The 18,711-nt window shown below is 42.1% G+C and overlaps 1 protein-coding gene across 1 annotated transcript in view; it reads right to left on the reverse strand.

Moving 5' to 3' along the window:
* Positions 1–18,711, reverse strand: part of CACNA2D3 (calcium voltage-gated channel auxiliary subunit alpha2delta 3) — an 877,278-nt gene that overhangs the window by 506,439 nt on the left and 352,128 nt on the right. Inside the window, exon 5 of the mRNA XM_030205518.1 lies at positions 4,725–4,887. Coding sequence (XP_030061378.1) covers positions 4,725–4,887 — 163 coding nt within the window. The remainder of the gene's footprint in view (positions 1–4,724; positions 4,888–18,711) is intronic.

Consider the following 18,711-nt stretch of genomic DNA (forward strand, 5'->3'; position numbering starts at 1 on the left):
CATTGGTTAAGTTTGGTGGCTAAACTGGGCTGCCAAAATAACAGGTCTATCTTTGGCCTCTATGAGCTTAGATGGCCAGTGCTGAATATTGTCTTAGCCGGTTAAGTTTATAGCAGCCACTGGAAACAGCATGGCATTGAATATCTGGGCTCACTGCCAACCACGGGAGATAGCCTCTTGAATATCGACCTCAATTTCTTTGAATGTAGAAGCTCATCCCTTAATTCTATATAGTGGATTCAGATTGAAGTTAGGTCCCCAAACAAGGGTAAACGGCAGTTAGGCACTATTCTATAAGGGAGCTCCTAAGTGATTTAGTGCTTACCTGCAAAGGGAGCATGTGTGTGGTCAGGGTATGGGCAGATAACACATTTAGACACCAGGTGGTTGATATTCCAAGTGATTTAACCAGCCAGAAATGGCTCCTGGTTGGTTATCGATTGGTATCGGTGCACTTAACTGGTTAGTGCTGCTGAATACCACCACAGGCCACTACACTCAAAGCTGGCTATTTTGTGGCTGGTCTGGGTTGGAGTTGGCACTCAACTGCCTAACCACCTAGGTGCCAAATGCCAACTTAGTATTCTATAACAGCATCTGGGCACACAGATTCTGTTATAGAATAGAGTCTATCTTAGTACACAGATTTTGGGCATCTAATTTTTCGTGTCCTCTATTTCTCCCTTGGTACCCCCCTTTCTGTGCAGCTTCCTCTGGCATTTGGGAGAAGGATTTAGGGGTCCTTTTACTAGAGTGTGCTAAGAACTGGGCTTAACGTGCTGTAACATGGAATACCTGCATTTGCGCACCTAACTGCTGTCAGTTGGGAGTAAACATTTACACCAACCTTGCCAGGTGTAAATGCTCACACCCAAAATTATGAGCAAAATGTATCCTAAGTTAGTAGTCTGTAAAAGTCATTGTGTGTAGAGCACCCCCTATGGAATACTAGCTTAGCGCACATCATTCCAGCGCTTATCTTTGTGCGCCATTTACAGAATCTAACCCTATATGCACAAAAGGGCTAGATTATATAAATCGGGCCTAAAAAATTGGCACTGAAAAAAACCACTTAAGCACTATTCTATAAGCTATGCCTAAAGTTAGACACAGTTTATAGAATAGCGCTGAAGTACAGGGGTCACAATATAAATCTAGACATGTCCATTTACACCAATGAAAATGTGGTGCAAATGCCCACCTCTAAACTCCTCTTATTTACTTATAAGTGCATTCACTCTGCAGCTCCTCAGTACCTCTCCACTCTCATCTCTCCCTACATTCCTCCCCGGGAACTCCGTTCACTGGGTAGATCTCTCTTATCTGCACCCTTCTCCTCCACTGCTAACTCCAGACTCCATTCCTTTTATCTTGCTGCACCATATGCCTGGAATAGATTTCCTGAGCCGGTACATCAAGCTCCATCTCTGGCCGTCTTGAAATCTAAGCTAAAAGTCCACCTTTTTGATGCTACTTTTAACTCCTAACCCTTATCCACTTGTTCAGAACCCTTATTTTATCATCCTCACTTTAATATTCCCTTATCTCTTGTTTGTCCTGTTTGTCTGTCCTAATTAGATTGTAAGCTCTGTTGAGCAGGGACTGTCTCTTCATGTTCAAGCATACAGCGCTGCGTACGTCTAGTAGCGCTTTAGAAATGATAAGTAGCAGTAGTAGTAAATTTATGCACAGAACCCCATATTCTATGATTGTGCTTGTACCTGGAATCCACACCTACACTCCGTCCCAAACGCACATGACCCTCCCATTTTTGTGCCTCCTTTTCTGGGACGTGCATAACATTGATCCGTGCCTAAATTTATGCATGTACATATTAAATGATTTAAATTAGCCCCAATAATTGCTTATTAAAAAGCCAGTTATTGGCACTAATTGGTTCACTATTCAATTAAATTATGCACACAATTTTTGGTGACTTTTATAGAATCACTAGTAAAAAAGGCCCATTTCTGACACAAATGAAATGGGTGCTAGCAAGGTTTTCCTCGGAGTGTGTATGTTTGAGAGAGTGTATGTGAGAGTGACTGTGTGTGTGAGAGAGAGTGAATGTGCGAGTGTGTGTGTGTGTGTGTGTGTGAGAGAGAGAGAGTGAGTCTGAGTGCGAGTGTGTCTGTGAGAGAGAGAGAGTGTGTGTGTGAGAATGAGAGTGTGTGCAAGTGCGTATGTGAGACACAGTGTGAGAGAGTGTGTGTTTCATACAGATACAGTGTGTGCGAGAGAGAGAGAGTGTGTGTGAGACACAGACTCTCTGTGAGACTGAGTGTATGAGACCAAGAGAGTGTGTGAGTGACTGTGTGACACATAGAGAGTGAATGTGATACAGTGTGAGACATGTGGGAGAGACAGTGTGTGAGAGTGAGAGAGAGAGAGAGAGTGTGTGAGAGAGAGTGTGTGTGACAGAGATCTCTCCCCCCCCCCCCCCCCCTGGTGTCAGGCCTCCCTCACTCCCTCCCTCTCTGTGGTGTCAGGCCCCCCCTCTCTCTGTTGTCTGAGCGTTACTATGCAGGACGCTGAGCTCTGGCTGTGCTTCAAGGAACTGACCAATCCTATTTAATAGAATGCACCTCCAACATTCTGAAGCCGAGAAACCTCATGTGGTTGGTCACTTCTGCTTGTGACGAACCCGGAAATACGTGATGTCAGTTCAGGAGATGGATACAGAGAGCAGGAATGCCTCAGCCATGCAGTCAGCTTCAGAATGTTGGAGGTGCGTTTTATTATATAGGATGAGGTTGGTGCCAATCTTTAGGCACCTGTTTAACAGAATTGTCCCTCCTTAGAGAGTGGAAAGAAACACCAATTCAACCAAAGAAGGACAGAACAAACAGTCATGTCCGCATAGTCACACCTAATACCACTACCCAAATTGCAAAGGACCAAAATACAAGACAACCCATGCGTCCAACTTCCCTTACATAAGCACATGCCTGTGGAATGCACTGCCACAAGTGGTGAAAACAACTTACGATCACCTAAAATTCAGAAAATTATTAAAGACTCACCTATTCGGAAAGGCATATCCAAATGACCCAACTTAAATGACTCAACCCTTCAACACGTCACTATCAAAGATCGTATTGGACATTAACAAATCCTTTTACCTCAAACCCAACTTGATTGAATCTTATCTTCCCTATCCCACTACATTTTGTACTTATCCCGTACCGGACTTGGCGAATGCCTTCACGGTATTATGTAAGCCACATTGAGCCTGCAAATATGTGGGAAAATGTGGGATACAAATGTAACAAATAAATAAATAATAGAACAATCATACATGAGAAATCACAAAACAGTGGAGTGATAATCATTGTTAGGGGGTCAAATGTTTGCCCTAGTGTACTTACTACCATCCTAATTTCTATCACTATTCCCAATGCACTCTTACGTTATCAGTAACATTGAAACTGGGAGCTGAGAAAAGAGAGCCACTTGCATAGGAGAATGACAATGAAGGAATGGAAAGCTCAGGTATATAGGGCATATGTACCTGAGAGCTGGCATAGACTAAAATCAGCATCTCACAAAGGGTCAAACTCTCTGATTCGTGAAAAGAATGTGCATGGAGTTTTGTTTCTAATTTTATTTCCTTCCCTTGATGGAATTCTGTTGTCACAGAAGGCAACCCTTGTCCAGGGGCCTCTTATGTTGCCACTCATCAAAAGGCTCTTCAACTCCACGTTGTTGCCTAGTTACATTAGAGTTTCCACTATCCAGACTCCTGATGCAGGCAGCCGTGCCGAAACATGGCAATGTGTCAATAAACCTTTTATGATTTGGACTCTATGGGGTGGATTTTCAATGCACCTCCGAACCCGACCATGACCTACGATGGCCAGTGTTTCGATAACCTGCCTCAGGGTCTAGTGGTCTGCATTATATGAGGAAATATAACGCAGACCACTAGACCCTGAGGCAGGTTATCGAAATGCTGGCCATCGTAGGTCATGGTTGGGTTCGGAGGTAAAGGAAGTACCTGAAGGAGAAGAAGCAACAGACAAGCTAATTTAATTCAAGCTAACCTATGCTGTGAAAGTTGCTATAAAGCATATTTATTAAGCATAAAAGACAAAAAACAAAAGCTAAAAAGTAATAAGACCAAGGTTTTTGGCCAATGATGAAGCAGTCCTGCCCCTGAAGCTAAAAATTTGAGCTGGGGGCTTCTTGAGGCCTTTTCCTCCGAAATACTGGAGTGGTGTAAATAATAAGTGTCATAGTCTGACACGCCAATATTCTACTTATAGAATCTCCCACCTTTCTAGATATTCTATTAACTAATTTTAATTTTGATGCTCGTCCAAAATGCGTGGCAGAAAATAATTTCTATTTTTTACCGCATGGCACTAACCGGGCGGTAATCGGCAATTTACGCGCACTGACGATTACCACCCGGTTAATGCGAGAGACCTTACCGCTAAGTCAATGGGCAGTGGTAAGGTCTCATGCCCAAAATGGGCACGTGCTGATTTATATTTTGCTGCACGCCCATTTTCGGCCAAAGAGGCCTTTTTTGCAGGCGAGCTGAAAATGGACCTGTGAGCGTCCAATACACGCGCCTACACCAGCACAGGCCATTTTTCGGCGCACCTTAGTAAAAGGGCCCTGACTGTAGTGTTTGAGTACTGACCTATCTTAAATTAATGCTTTCACATTCTTCAATAAACATGTTTTAGCATTACCAAGTGAAGAAAATCTGCACTTACCTTTATTGTACATGTTGGTTGGCACTTGAACATCGCTCAAGCTGATGTTCACAGGCAAATTATTAAAATGGTCATTTGGTAACAAAAGAAATTCTTTGCCCAGTTCCAAAAAGTTTCCTTCTTCATCTTTATCATTAATAAGGACAGCATTGAAGTATTCATACTGGAAAAGAAATCATAGTGGTCATTTGTCATTATAATTACTTTGACCATAATATAATAGGTTTCTTTTCATAACAAAGAACATGAAACCAACATGGATGCTTGTTTAAAGATAGCTTGTTAGAGGTCTATTTGATTACCGTAACAAATATTCGGTTATTATAATAATGGACAGTGTCTTGATCAGTCTGGTGGCTCAAAGGCACTACTATGTAGATTTCCTACTCCCTGGGCCAGTTAAGACGGGGATTACTGTAGAGCAGGGATTCTCAATCCAGTTCTCGAGACACACCCAGCTAGTCAGGTTTTCAGGATGAATATTCATGAGATAGATTTACATAGAACAGAAGTAGTGCATGCAAATCTATCTCATGCATATTCATTGTGGGTATCCTGAAAATCTGATTGGCTGGGTATATCCTGAGGACTGGGCTAAGAACCCTTGCTGTGGAGGCAGCATTCACAGCACACAGGGGTGGGAGCACCAGTCAGTTTTAAATGTTAACACTTGAAGGGGGTAATTCTATAAAGATGACAAAATTTATTCTCCAAATAAATGCAAAAATGACTAGAATGCCAGCACATATACACATATGTGACCAACGGTGGCCAGCGTTTTTTCAAGCGGTATCAGGGTCAAACGGTCAAAAGGATTTCAACTCCGACAGAGTTGGTCATGGTCTGCTTGTTATAGAAAGAAGAGACCTTACAACTAAGTATTGTTAGCTGCTATATACTGTTTTTTGAAACGTTGATATAGTTAAGATATTTTGTTGATATTTATTAAGGAGGTTTTTTGACGATGATGAAGAAGTTCTGCTCTTGTGGCTTTCGGCTGGGAGCTTCTTGAGGCTTTTTCCTCCTTAATTTAGATTTTTTGTTTATAATTTGCCTACTTTTCTGAGTTTTGTCTATACAGAATTTGTTCTTCCTTTTTAGTTCAACATTAGTGCATGGCCATTAATGCTGAAAATAGATATTCGTCCATTTTCCGGCCACAGAAAAAGTGGCCTTACGAATGGGAAAGGTACGTTAAGGCCATTTTTTTTCCACAGCTTTGTAAAAGGGCTTCTCTGTGTCTATGGGGTAAAAAAGCTCAGTAATCAGACCTCTTAGCATTTCCAAAAGTGAAAACAATTTTTTCTACTGCTTAACGGCGATGAGCACAGCAGAATTTTGACAAAAGTAAAGAACATGCTCTTTTAAAAATGCAAGTTGGCGAGCACTCATTGAATTTTTCATTGCTGTCTGTTCCTCCAGTATCTGTACCAGCAAGAACAGCAGAACACATGATAATACGGTGCATTAGGGGAGCAGAGAAAAATAATCGTCCACCTAGCTCGTGTCCTTATCTGTCCTGCATATTGATTTAAACTGCTTTTCAGTCTAAAAGCATGAGATTTTAAGTTCAGAAAGGTTTCTCCTAATCAGGATTGAGAGCGTTCAGACTCTGTGAAACCAGGGAATGTGGAACATGTGAACATTTCTGTCAAGCAGTAAACTGCTTCTGTTTTGTATTACATTAAAGGAGATTTGGAGGCTTAAGTTTAAATGGAATGTTTGTTGCTCCTTTGCTTAACTGTAACAAACCGTCTCTTTCTTTAAAGCACTAGTAATTTACCCCGGATTGTAAAAAGGTGAGGCAAACTTGGGCGTGCATCTCAGATCCATACACAAACTAATTAGTTAACAAGCCATTGACAATCAATTGTCACTAATTAGGATTTGCTGATGGATCTGCCTGCGCGCTATTCTATAACACTGTGCATCTAAATTGTCTCACGTAGAACTCAAAAGGGGTGTGGCTGTGGGCAGGTCAGAGGCACTCCCCAAATTTAGGCACACTGTTATAGAATACTGTGATTATGAACCCAACTTGTATGCCAGGATTTACACCAAGTTTCAGCAGGAATAAGTCCTCACGCCCAAAATTGGGTGCAGGAATCCATGCTATGCGCTATTCTGTAAAGCAGGGGTGTCCAACCTCGGCCCTCACCAGGTCAGGTTTTCAGGATTTCTCCAATTAATATACATGAGATCTATTTGCATACCATGGAGGCAGTGCATGCAAACAGATCTCTTGCATATTCATTGGGGAAATCCTGAAAGCCCAACTGGATTGAGGCCCTCAAGGACCGAGGTTGGACAGCCCTGCTATAAAGGGAGCTCGGCCTGGAATATAGAAGAGCGCTTAGCTTGGGTTCTTCCTGGCACCTAACTTTGGGCATCATTTACTGAACCTGACCCTTAATACAAAATGAACCAGAACATGTGCACTGCCTCTTCCAAAGAGAGGAAAAATGTATATTTTAATATTGAAAGCATGCAATAAATTTTATAGTCAGGATAACTTTAGACAGAAACAGCCCAAGTAAATGAATGTAGAAAGTAATCTAGCATAACTATAAAACATGTTGTGTTTCTTTAGTGGAAAAGTAGCTACATATGTTGAATTTAAACTATGGCATTTATGTACTGGCAATGATTTCTCTTAGCATGTCAGCTGTCTAACCTTCATTTATTTTTTGTAATGGATCTCAAGTTCACTTCATACTTATTTTTTTTATAAAATACAGACTTGAATTTCAACAGCCTCTTCATTTTTACTACTTTAAATATATGGACTAGACAGCTCTTAACAACAAAACCAAGGATATTTTAGCACTACTCTCACTTCATAACTCATTTTAAGGAACCGATGCAAAAATGTTTAATGTTCTCTTGGTCATGGTAGGTTAAACAATAGGTAAGGATTTCAATATGAAAACCCTGAGTATATCTCAGCTATCGAGGACCACCCCAGCGCTACCTTTTTCACCTGCACTGGCTAAAATACAATTTTGAAAGGGATTTTTCTTGGATGGGAGGAAGGAGGTTATTGTCCCAAAGTGGCCTAATCATGCATGTTTAAATTAGTATATTATGCAGCAGTCTTAAGAGGAACCCTATCGCATTAATATGAAAGAATTAAATTAGCATCTTCATGAATATCAATAAGGAAGCATCATTTGGAAATGAAAAAAGCAAATAGACATAGATGATTCTTCCTCCCAACAACCATCCTCATCATCTCCTTATATAGTCAGAGCAGGAAAGCTGGAAACCAGCTTTCTCTACAGCTGAGACAATTAAATATGGTACTAGCTGACTTCATGCAATACACAACACGTAAGCATATGCAATGCAGGGCAAGAGAGAAATTGGCTCTATTTTTCAAAATATAGGCTGCACAGTATGAAAATGCAAGTTCTTTACAGCTTCAGTCTTGAGTTGTCCTATATCAAATGTGGTAAGATTTAGTTGGGGATATTCTGTTTTTCAGGTTTGAAAGCCCTTTGCTTGGCTTTGGAGTAAGAAAAGTCAGGGCTTGAGGGCCTCTTGTGCTTGGTGCGGATGTTGGAGTGAGAGGAATGTTGCTACTAATTGGGTTTCTGCCAGGTACTTGTGACTAGGATTGGCCACTGTTGGAAGCAGGGTACTCGGTAGATGGACCAGTATGGCTATTCTTATGTTCTTATGTAATGTCAGGGACTGTAGGAATAGCCTATTCTGTACATTTTATATTGTGTTTTTATTGAACTATTTACTGCCAATATACCTTTGGTGACAGGTGGTTAATCAAATAAAATCAATATGTCAATAATGCTTAGAGCAGTGGGAGAACCAGAGATATCCCTGTGATCTTGGGCAAGTCACTAAACCCTTCATTGCATCAGACACGAAAATAGCCACTGTACCTGAATATAAATCACCTTGAGCTACTTCTGAAAAAGTATAAACTAAATCCAAATTATTTGAGTGTCCGTTATATGGTCATGTATCTGTGCTCTGTTTGACTGAATGAACCGAAACTGGAGATATATGACAAAATAAGAAGGGTAAAGGTGGCAATTTCTAGGAATGCATGGGAAAAAGGGAGAAATTGCAGGGCTGTGCAAGTGAGTGTGCAAATGTGATAGCATTGCTTCTGCAACATATATATTAGGAAATGCATGGCATACACACTGAGGCCAAGATTCAAAATCTAGGTAAGAAAAGAACATAAGAATAGCCATACTGGGTCAGACCAATGGTCCATCCAGCCCAGTATCCTGTTTCCAACAGTGGCCAAGCCAGGTCACAAGCTGCAATCCTAGGGCAAGCAGTGGCTTCCCCCATATCCATCTCAATAAGACTTTTCCTCCAGCAATGAGTTCCAGAGATTAACTATTCATTGAGTGAAAAAAATGTCTTCCTATTTGTTTTAAAAGTATTTCTATGCAACTTCCTTGAGTATCCCCTAGTCTTTGTACTTTTTGAAAGAGTAAAAAATAGATTCACTTTTACCCGTTCTACACCACTCAGGAATTAAATGCAATACTCAAGGTGAAGTTTCACCATGAAGTGATACAGAGGCATTATAGTATTCTTGGTCTTATTTACCATCCCTTTCTTAATAATTCCTAGCATCCTGTTTGCTTTTTAGCCACCGTCGCAAACTGGGCAGAAGATTTCAGCATATTAACTACAACGACACCTAGACCTTTTTCTTGGTTGCTGACTCCCAAGGTAGACCCTAGCATTAGGCAACTATGATTAGATTATTCTTCCCAAAGTGCATCGCTTTGCACTTGTCCACATTAAATTTCATCTGCCATTCAGATGCCCAGTCTTCCTGCAATTTTTCACAGTCCGCATGTGTTTTAACAACTTAAAATATTTATAAATATATTAAATAGCATTGGTCTCAGTACACTATTCACCCTCCTCCATTGAGAAAAACGATCATTTAATCCTACCCTCTGTTTTCTGTCCAATAACCATGACTTAATTTTCTCAGAAGTCTCTCATGAGGTACTTTTTCAATAGCTTTCTGAAAATCTAGACACTCTACATCAACCAGATCACTTTTATCCATATTTTTATGAAGCAAGTTGGAGAGGCAAAACTTCCCTTTGCTGAATCCATGCTGACTCTGTCCCATTAAACCACATATGTCTATGTGTTCCACAATTTTATTCTTATATCATAGTTTCCACTATTTTGCCCAGCACTTACCGGTCTGTAATTTCCTGGATCACCCCGGAATTCTTTAAAAGAATAGGCATTACATTGGCCACCCTCCAATCTTCAGATACTATGGACAATTTCAATGGCAGGTTACAGATCACTAACATCAGATCAGCAATTTCATGTTTGAGTTTTTTCAGTACCCTAGGATGCATGCCATTCGGTCCACATGATTTATCACTCTTTACATTGTCAATTTGGCTCAGTATCCACCTTATAATTGAAAAAGAAAAACGCATAGATTTCAACCCAAATCGGGAGATAGACGTTTATCTCACAAAAACGAATAAATCGGTATAATGGAAAGCCAATTTTGGACGTTTTCAACTGCACTGCATCGCGGAAGCGTACAAAGTTGACGGGGGCGTGTCGGAGGCGTGGCGAAGGCATGGCGAAGGTGAAACTGGGGCGTGGTTATCGGCCGAGGAGAGATGGGCGCCTTTCGCCGATAATGGAAAAAAAGTATACGTTTGTAGCTAGAATTTAGGGCACTTTTCCTGGACCCTGTTTTTTTCACGAATAAGGCTCCAAAAAGTGCCCTAAATGACCAGATTACCACCAGAGGGAATTGGGGATGACCTCCCCTGACTCCCCCAGTGGTCACTAACCACCTCCCACCACAAAACATGATGTTTCACAACTTTTTATTTTCACCCTCAAATGTCATACCCACCTCCCTGGCAGCAGTATGCAGGTCCCTGGAGCAGTTGTTAGGGGGTGCAGTGGACTTCAGGCAGGTGGACCCAGGCCCATCCCCCTCTACCTGTTACAATTGTGCTGCTTAATGCTTAGTCGTCCAAACCCCCCCCAACCCACTGTACCCACATGTAGGTGCCCCCCTTCACCCCTTAGGGCTATAGTAATGGTGTAGACTTGTGGGCAGTGGGTTTTGAGGGGGATTTGGGGGGCTCAACACACAAGGGAAGGGTGCTATGCACATGGGAGCTCTTTTACCTTTTTTTTGTTTTTTGTAAAAGTGCCCCCTAGGGTGCCCGGTTGGTGTCCTGGCATGTGAGGGGGACCAGTGCACTACGATAAATCCTTCTTATCTGTTCCCTTCTCCACTACTGCCAACTCCAGACTTCGCGCCTTCTGTCTCGCTGCACCCTACGCCTGGAATAAACTTCCTGAGCCCCTACGTCTTGCCCCATCCTTGGCCACCTTTAAATCTAGACTGAAAACCCACCTCTTTAACATTGCTTTTGACTCGTAACCACTTGTAACCACTCGCCTCCACCTACCCTCCCCTCTTCCTTCCCGTTCACATTAATTGATTTGATTTGCTTACTTTATTTATTTTTTGTCTATTAGATTGTAAGCTCTTTGAGCAGGGACTGTCTTTCTTCTATGTTTGTACAGCGCTGCGTATGCCTTGTAGCGCTATAGAAATGCTAAATAGTAGTAGTAGTAGTAGTAGTAGTACGAATCCTGGCCCCTCCCACGAACAAATGCCTTGGATTTATTCGTTTTTGAGCTGGGCGCTTTCATTTTCCATTATCACTGAAAAACAAAAACGCCCAGCTCACAAATTGTCGAATAAAACATGGACGTCTATTTTTTTCGAAAATACGGTTTGGTCCGCCCCTTCACAGACCCGTTCTCGGAGATAAACGCCCATGGAGATAGACGTTTTCGTTCAATTATGCCCCTCTATGTCTTCCAGGTTCACCAAGATTTCTTTCAGTTTCTCCATATCGTCACCTTTGAAAACCATTTCAAGGATTCCCTCACAGGCTTTCTGCTTCTGATGTACCTGAAAAAGTTGGTACTATAAGTTTTTGCCTCTGTAGCAAGTTTCTCGTCATATTCTCTTTTAGCCTTCTTTATCAATGCTCTGCATCTAACTTGCCAGTGCTTATGTTGCATCTTATTTTCTTCATTTGGGTGGGTCCTTTTTCTATTCTTTGAAATACATTCTTTTGGTTCTAATAGCCTCTTTCACTTCATCTTTTAACCATGCTGGTTGTGTTTGCTCTTCTTTCCACCTTTGTAAATACGCAGAATACATCTGGTCTGGGCTTCCAAGATGGTATTTTTAAACAATGTCCACGCCTGATTTAAAGTCCTAACCTTTTCAGCTGATCTTTTTAGCTTCTTTTTAACCATTTTCCTCATATAGAAGCAAAATGAAAAAAAGAGAGAGAGAGAGAAAGAGGTCGGAAATATGCTGAATTGGGAACTGGCAAATGCAACACGTGCTAAAGCTTTTAAGGCAATAAGCTATACAGCAAACCTCAATGTTTTTAGATCACATAATGTACTTCCTTCCTGTAGATGTCCTTTAATAGTACCTAATTATGTTATCTACTGTTCATTTCATAAAGTCAAATGTAGATTTAAAAAATCCTTTACAGCAATGTTTAATAATATGCTAGTCCAGTAACACAGCAGGTGTGCTGTTAAAATAAGTAATGGCTATAGAAGTGGCTTTCCAAAATCACAGCACAAGTCAGTCTTAAAAGATGGGTAAGATGCATTTATCAAAATACTAGCCTTGCCTGGCACACTGAAAAAAAAGATTCTAGTGATGGCCTCTGAACTTGGTACTTCCACATATACAATTCCCACATCACTACTTGGCTGTAAGGGTATTTGCTGAACTGCTACAGTTAGTTTCTTAGCAGTTTTGCTCCTGACATTACAAAATTAGGCCTCTGAGACTTTATTTACTTCTGCATATTTCTGTATACAGCACAGACAACTGGGCAAGTCATTTAATCCTCCATTGCTCCAGGTACAAAATAAGTACCTGTATATAAAATGTAAACCGCTTTGATTGTAACCACAGAAAGGCACTATATCAAATCCCACTCCCTTTTCCTTTAAAAAATGGAATTCAAAAATGCATGGGATAAACACAAACGAATGGATCCACAAAAGCTTAGCGGAGATTGGGTGGCAACACCGGTAATTGAGAAGCAAAGCCAGTCCTGGGCAGACTTCTACGGTCTGTGCCCTGAACATCAAGGTCAGATATATGTTTATAAACAGCTTGAGAATCTGAAGGTGGACAAAGCTATGGGGCCAGATGGGATACATCCCAGGATACTGAGGGAGCTCAGAGAGGTCCTGGCGGGACCTCTTAAAGATTTATTTAATAGATCTTTAGAGACAGAAGATGTACTGCGAGATTGGAGACGAGCAGATGTGGTCCCTCTCCACAAAAGTGGAGACAGGGAAGAAGTGGGACTCTACAGACTGGTAAGTCTCACATCGGTGGTAGGAAAAATAATGGAGTCGCTGCTGAAAGAAAGGATAGTTAACTTTCTAGAAGCCAATGGGTTACAGGACCCGAGGCAATATGGCTTTACCAAAGGAAAATGCTGTCAAATGAATCTTATTGACTTCTTTGACTGGGTGACAAAGAACTGGATGAAGGACGTGCGCTAGATGTAATCTACTTGGATTTCAGCAAAGCCTTTGATACGGTCCCCCACAGAAGACTCATGAATAAGCTGAAAGGGTTGAACTTAGGACTGAAAGTGGTGAACTGGATAGGGAACTGGTTGACCAATAGGTGGCAGAGAGTGGTGGTAAATGTAATCTGCTCAGAGGAAAGGAAGGCAAGTAGTGGAGTTCCACAGGGGTCGATGCTGGGACCTATTCTGTTTAATATCTTTGTGGGAGATATTGCTGAAGGGTTAGAGGGAAAGGTGTGCCTTTTTGTGGATGACACGAAAATAGCCAACACAGTGAATACCCTGGAGGGAGTAGAAATGATGAGAAGGGATCTCCGAACATTAGAAGAACGGTCGAGGGTCTGGCAGTTAAAATTTAATTGCTGCCTCCGGGGTATACGTTATCGTCCGGTTTTATTTGTATTACTCAATTTCTACCAAAAAACCAAATCATATTAACACACTAAAAAACTACCTAAAAACTATTTGTGTAGTGGTGCACAATTTTTTTTCTTTTTTTGATATATGCTAATGGTGCTCAGTAACTGGATATCTTGCGCTGAACCAACCCGCAGTGTGAAACTGCTGTCTACCTGCTTTTACATCATTGCACCCCGTGCCACCACCTTTTCAATATTATCACTTCTGTGGCTGTTTATTCTCCTATCCCCGATACACTGAAGTATTAGTTACAATCCAGTCACGTTTAAACCGGGTCAAATGTTGTCTCTTTGTTGTTTGTGACAATATGTTATTGTAGTATATACTTGTATGTCAGGCGTGCTACTTATCTTGATGTGAGGTGGTGGCGGGGGCTGCTGAGATTTGGTCCTGTTGAGATCCCAGTCCGTGATTTAACGTGCTTTAAAATGAATGCCCTATCCTGGGCCTCAGCGCTTATTTATCCTCAGATTACTTCGGTTCCCTACATGCAGTGGTGTGCTGGAGCCGGCTCGCTCCGGCTCGCAAGATCCGGTTGTTAAATTTTGGCCGGACTTGCGAGCCGGTTGTTGGAAAGGACGAGCCGGCTCTCCCTCCCTCCGCCCTCCGGATCCGGTCCCTCACCGATCCTACCTTGACTATCGAATTCTTCGGAGCAGGCAGTGTTGCCTGCCCGCTGCTATCGCTGACTTTCCTCCGCCGCCTGTTTGCGCTTTAAAAATGGCCGCCGAGACTTCCAGAGGCGGCCTCGTGAGACTTCTGTAAGTCTCGGCGGCCATTTTGAAGCGCGATCGGGCGGCGGAGGAAAGTCAGCGATGGCAGCAGGCAGGCAACACTGCCTGCCCCGAAGAATTTGATGGCCAAGGTAGGGTCGGTGAGGGACCTGATCGGGAGGGAGGGAGGGAGGAAGCAGGAGAATTCGCGGAACAAGTCGGGAGGGGGTGGCAGGGGAGAGAAGGGAGCTGCTGGCCATGGTGGATGGAGGGCAGGGGAGAGAAGGGAGCTGCTGGCCATGGGTGGATGGAGGGCAGGGGAGAGAAGAGAAGAGAAGGGAGCTGCTGGCCATGGTGGATGGAGGGCAGGGGAGAGAAGGGAGCTGCTGGCCATGGGTGGATGGAGGGCAGGGGAGAAAAGGGAGCTGCTGGCCATGGTGGATGGAGGGCAGGGGAGAGAAGGGAGCTGCTGGCCATGGGTGGATGGAGGGCAGGGGAGAGAAGGGAGCTGCTGGCCATGGGTGGATGGAGGGCAGGGGAGAGAAGGGTCGTTGGCCATGGGTGGATGGAGGGCAGGGGGAGAGGAGGGGAGAGAGAATAAATGCTGGACATAGATGGAGGGAAGGGAAGAGTGAGGAAGGAGATAAGATAAGATAAGGGAAAAGAAAGAAAGGAGAAAAACTGCACATGGATGAAGAAAATAGGCAGAAGCTGAGGATCAGAAATGAAGAAGAAAGGAGGAAAGTAAAAGAAATAAATGGAAAGGAATCCCTGAAAACGGAGTTAGGAGGACAGATAGCAGCAGAATTGGATACTGGGCCAGCATGATCAGAAAAACAGTCACCAGACAACAAAGGTAGAAAAAATCATTTTATTTTCATTATAGTGTTTGGAATATGTTCACTTTGAGAATCAGGTGCTCAACATTAAAAGTTTATATTTATTTACTTATTTATGGCATTTTATCCCACATTAAACATGAATTAGATTGGAACCTGGGATCATTTAATTTTTTTTTTCTGGAGAGAGTAATGCATTGCCCCCCCCCCCCCCCCCCACTGGCTATAGCCAGCTCTGCAATTTTGGGGGGCGCAGAGTTGGACGGGGGGGGCACAGAGGTGGACGGGGGTGCAGAGGTGGACGGGGGGGCGCAGTGGTGGACAGGGGGGGGGGGCGCCGAGGTGGACCGAGGAGAGAGCCTGTTGTTAAAAATTTACCAGCACACCACTGCCTACATGCGAGCATGCTTCACCCACTGGCATCTTCAGGGGAATGTTATACTGTAGCGGAAACAGTTTAATTTCAGACTCCCAACTGCCTTGGATTTGGTCATTTTTGAGATGGGCGTCTTCGGTTTCCATTATCACTGAAAACCGGGGATGACCATCTCTAAGGATGACCTAAGGACAACCATCTCTAAGGTCGACCTAAATGTTGAGATTTGGGCGTCCCCGACCGTATTATCGAAACGAAAGATGGACGCCCATCTTGTTTCGATAATAGCGGTTTCCCCACCCCTTTGTTGGGACGTCCTTAGAGATGGTCGTCCCCGTTTGATTATGCTCCTCCATGTGGCTATTTTTGGGCCATTTTACTGACTGCCGTAAAAAGGGCCCTGGCACATGGAAAAAAGTCCCCTGTCGCCACCGCAGGGCCCTTTTCCCCCCAAATTTCCCACACCTCTGCAAAAACCTGAAAATATTAGGACAAGAACTGAAGTTCATATATCAGGTAACTGTAGTATCTCAGTGTCAGCACTAATATCAGAAACTGAGCATCAGCATCTCTGAGGAACAGCAGATGCTGTGCAGCAACACTGCGAAAGAAGTAAGAAACACAATCAGAAAGAAATCATGGAAAAGGAGAAATTAAGATCTCAGCAAAAGCAAAAGTGAAAAAGAGTTTAAAATGAAGATTCATAATTTTACTACATCTGCATATCTCACTATAGGATAAATAGAAATTTCATTACAAATATCTATTACAAATTTGTATCAAATATGATTGATGTTTACTCTCTGAAACACTTGTCACTCTGTGCTGAAGCATGAAAAAAATATCCTTATTGTTCAAAAAATGCTTTTAAGTTTTGCATTTCTAATCTCCAAGTCAACAAATATTCTCAAAGGTAATTTTTCTTATCCAAGAAGCTATGATTATACTTACTATATCATATAGGAAGGGAAAGCTGGCAAATGTCTTACATCTACTACATTCAAGCTTAAATTGTGCTTTTTGTTTGCATCATGTAGAAACCATGTAGTAGAAATGAACACTATCCTAACTTTTTTTATTTCATGGAAAATATCAGACATGGTCCTGGAGAACTCACTATGGGGCCTTACTAAATTTGCAGTTACTGCAGCTTAGTGTAAATTTTATTCACGGATCCCCCACCTAAATTTACACACATTAGTCCCAATTAAATCTGATTAGTGCCAATAATTGCTTGTTAAAAAGCCAATTATTGGCACTAATTGGCTCATCATCATTCTATTAAATTGCGTGCGCAAATTGGGGCCCTGCCTACATATGCACACACAATTTTTGGTGACCTTTATAGAATCAGGGGGTTAGCGGATGCAGTAACTGGTCCCGTGTTAACTCTGTGTTATGCAGTTAGCATGCGGTAAGTTCAGAACAGTTTGGCACTTGGTGCAATATAAAGAGAATTACAATAGTCAAAATGGGACACCACCAACATTTGGACCAAAAGAGCAAAATGAGATTCGTAAAAATAGAGTCTAATCAGCTGAAACTGGAGCATACAATAAAATGCCTTTCTTCATGAACTATTAATATGAGATTCAAAGGAAGATTTGGAGTTTTATTTTCATTTTTTGTTGTTGCTCACACTGTTATCATGGGAGCAACGTTGTTAAGATCACATACTTTTTGGGAAGAATACACACTATTGACCACATCGGGAGAAAAACACATTTTATGTTTTGTTTTTCTGCTCATTTTCATTTGCCAACAACATGAAATGACATGGGATATATTGTCAATATTTCCTATGTCATTTCAAACAAATGCCCATCCCTAGTAAATACAGCCTTTCTATTTTTAAGTTAACCAAACACACAGAATCCTTAAAGGCTCTGCAATGTCCTTGCTCTTATTATTCATGGAAGTTCATACGTCCACTCCTCCTTTAATTAGTGAGTGACAGACAATTCCATTTATATCCAAATAATTAGCTTACTAGAGGAAAGGACAACAAATATTGGCACATCTGATATGCATTATTCTTTTAATTAATCTCTTGATTTATCATAAACCATTGCTTTAATTTCAGGACAGATGCTAATTGAAATTCAGAAAGTATTACCCAATGGAACTGTATTTATTAGAGGAGGTTTAACACAAATGACTTCAATTGCCGTTCATTTTCAGCCTTGAAATAATTTTGGAATTGTGTGCTTCTTTGTATTGATAAGCAAACATTAAAAAATTCCAGAAAATGTTAACTTCTCTGAAGCATGATGGAATTGAGCAGCATGCTGTCTTGCAAAAGACAATATACTCACTAAAATGGAATAATCTACAGCAATGCAAGATGTTAGCTGGAAGAGCAAAACAGAATTAGTAATTCTTGTGCCTTGTGCAAGTCTCATCTGTACACACCCCCTATAGACAACTAGGGGGCCTTTTAGTAAGCTGCGAAAGCGTCTACGCACACCCAACGCACACCAAAATGGAGTTATCGCATGGCTCTTGTGGTAATTTCATTTTTGGCGTGTGTCCAATACGCGAGTCTGAAAAATTTATTTTTGGACATGCGGCAAGTGGATTTTGACGCACGTAGGTCATTACTGCCCAGTTACTGCGTGAGACTTTACCGCTAGGTCAATGGCTGGCAGTAAGGTTTCAGACCCAAAATGGACGCGAGCCAATTTTGATTTTGCCGCACAGCCATTTTCAGCAAAGGCATTTTTTGCAGGCGCACTGAAAATGGATCTGCTCGTACCCAAAACACGCTCCTACACTACCGCAGGCCCTTTTTCAGTGCACCTTAGTAAAAGGACCCCCTAATTTAAAAAGTGCATGTAGCAACTGGAAGATAGAAGGAAAAAAAACTAGCATACTAGGGGGTCCTTTTACAAAGCCACGGTAAAAAGCGGCCTGCAGTAGTGTGGGTGCATCTTTTGGGTACACGCTGGGCAACTTTTTACCGCAGCTGGGAAAAAGGACATTTTTTAATGGGCCGGGAAATGAGCATGC

This window comes from Microcaecilia unicolor, chromosome 6 (assembly GCF_901765095.1).
Source record: "Microcaecilia unicolor chromosome 6, aMicUni1.1, whole genome shotgun sequence".
NCBI lineage: Eukaryota > Metazoa > Chordata > Amphibia > Gymnophiona > Siphonopidae > Microcaecilia > Microcaecilia unicolor.